General features: G+C 45.1%; 1 protein-coding gene across 1 annotated transcript in view; it reads right to left on the reverse strand.

Annotated features, from left to right (window-relative positions):
* The window catches only part of SNAPC1 (small nuclear RNA activating complex polypeptide 1), an 8,698-nt gene that overhangs the window by 6,962 nt on the left and 340 nt on the right, over positions 1 to 1,396 (reverse strand). The window contains exon 2 of the mRNA XM_005417946.2: positions 623 to 782. Coding sequence (XP_005418003.1) covers positions 623 to 782 — 160 coding nt within the window. The remainder of the gene's footprint in view (positions 1 to 622; positions 783 to 1,396) is intronic.

Here is a 1,396-nt window from a genome sequence, read left to right on the forward strand (position 1 = left end):
ATCCACTCTGCCCACTTCACTTTCTCTCTGCTTAACTTTCTGGATAACTCATGTACCTTCTTACAGGTGTGGCTTTAAAATTGCCTAAATTCATCTTCATAAAAAGTTATTGATTCCTCTGAGTTCAAAATATGAGCCATCATGGCATCATTGTAGACTACTCCAAATTCATTTTGTTATTTAAAGAATTTGGACTCAATTTTGCACATGCACTCAACAAAAATAACAAAGTTCCCAAGCAAGCCACTTCTCTCTGCACTGAGTTTGCAATTCCTTTAGATACTGGTCTCCTATCCTAAAAGCAGCAAGGAGGGTGTCATTCACCCTCTCAACCTATTTATGAATTCCTTTTCTGGTTAACAGCAAGTGGAAATAATTCAGTCTCCATTCTGTTGGAATTCTGAAGAGTAACTCAGGCTGTAATGGGGTTCACCCTACAGCTGATGAACACATTCTCTGTCCCTGCATGTTCCAGTAGCTTTCAATCTGGCTTTAAGTATTTTTATTTTGAGAAAGCGAGAGGAAATGCCCAAACCATTTATGATGACAAAGCAGACAGCAGTGTACCACATATCTTATGCCACCTGATATCTCCTGAGAATAAAACCTCAGGAACAATTACCTTTTGTTTTGGCTGACAAAGCTGGGCATTATAGAGCCCATACAGAAGGTACAGAGCACCAACTCGGATCTGGAAGGAGTAGGGGGGAAAGAAGTACTGCTGGGCCACATCTAGAGTCTTCTTTGTGATCTTATTCCTCTCCAAAGCTCTCATTCTACCACTAAAGCAAATAAACAAACAAACAAAAAAAGAAGCATTTAAAACGGGTAAATATAAAACTGCAGGTTTTAGGAAAATTCATAATGCAGAAACAAGCTTTAGATGTTTTAAAAATAGAGAATCATCGAATGTCCTCAGCTGGAAGGGACCTGCAAGGATTACTGAGTCCAGCTACTGGCCCTACATACCAAGAATTCAAGAAGAGTCTGGACAAGATTCTCGGCACTGGCTGTGACCCTTGGGGTGTCCTGCGCAGGGCATGGATCCATGATCTGTGTGGGCTCCTTCCAACTCAGGACATTCTATGATTCGCACGCCCTGCGACCACACTTTTAAATCTCCCGAGGATTGCACCAAGCTCCCTGTGGAGCCAGCGCTCAAACCGCACACATTGCTAATGCCCGAAATACCCTGAATTTAAAACTCTCTTCCATCATTACAGACGGAACGATGCTCCTCTGAGCTTTCTTTAGAGCCCAGCCAGGCAACCCTCTCCCTGAGCCAGGCCTGAGGGGGCACACGGCTCACCCGCACCCTCTTCAAGGCTGGCCTAGCCCGGGGGTAAACTGAGCATCGGGGGCTGCGGGGCCGGCGAGGGGCAGGAGTGGGGAAGGC

The sequence above is a fragment of the Geospiza fortis genome, unplaced genomic scaffold (assembly GCF_000277835.1).
Source record: "Geospiza fortis unplaced genomic scaffold, GeoFor_1.0 scaffold23, whole genome shotgun sequence".
In the NCBI taxonomy this organism is placed as follows: Eukaryota; Metazoa; Chordata; class Aves; order Passeriformes; family Thraupidae; genus Geospiza; species Geospiza fortis.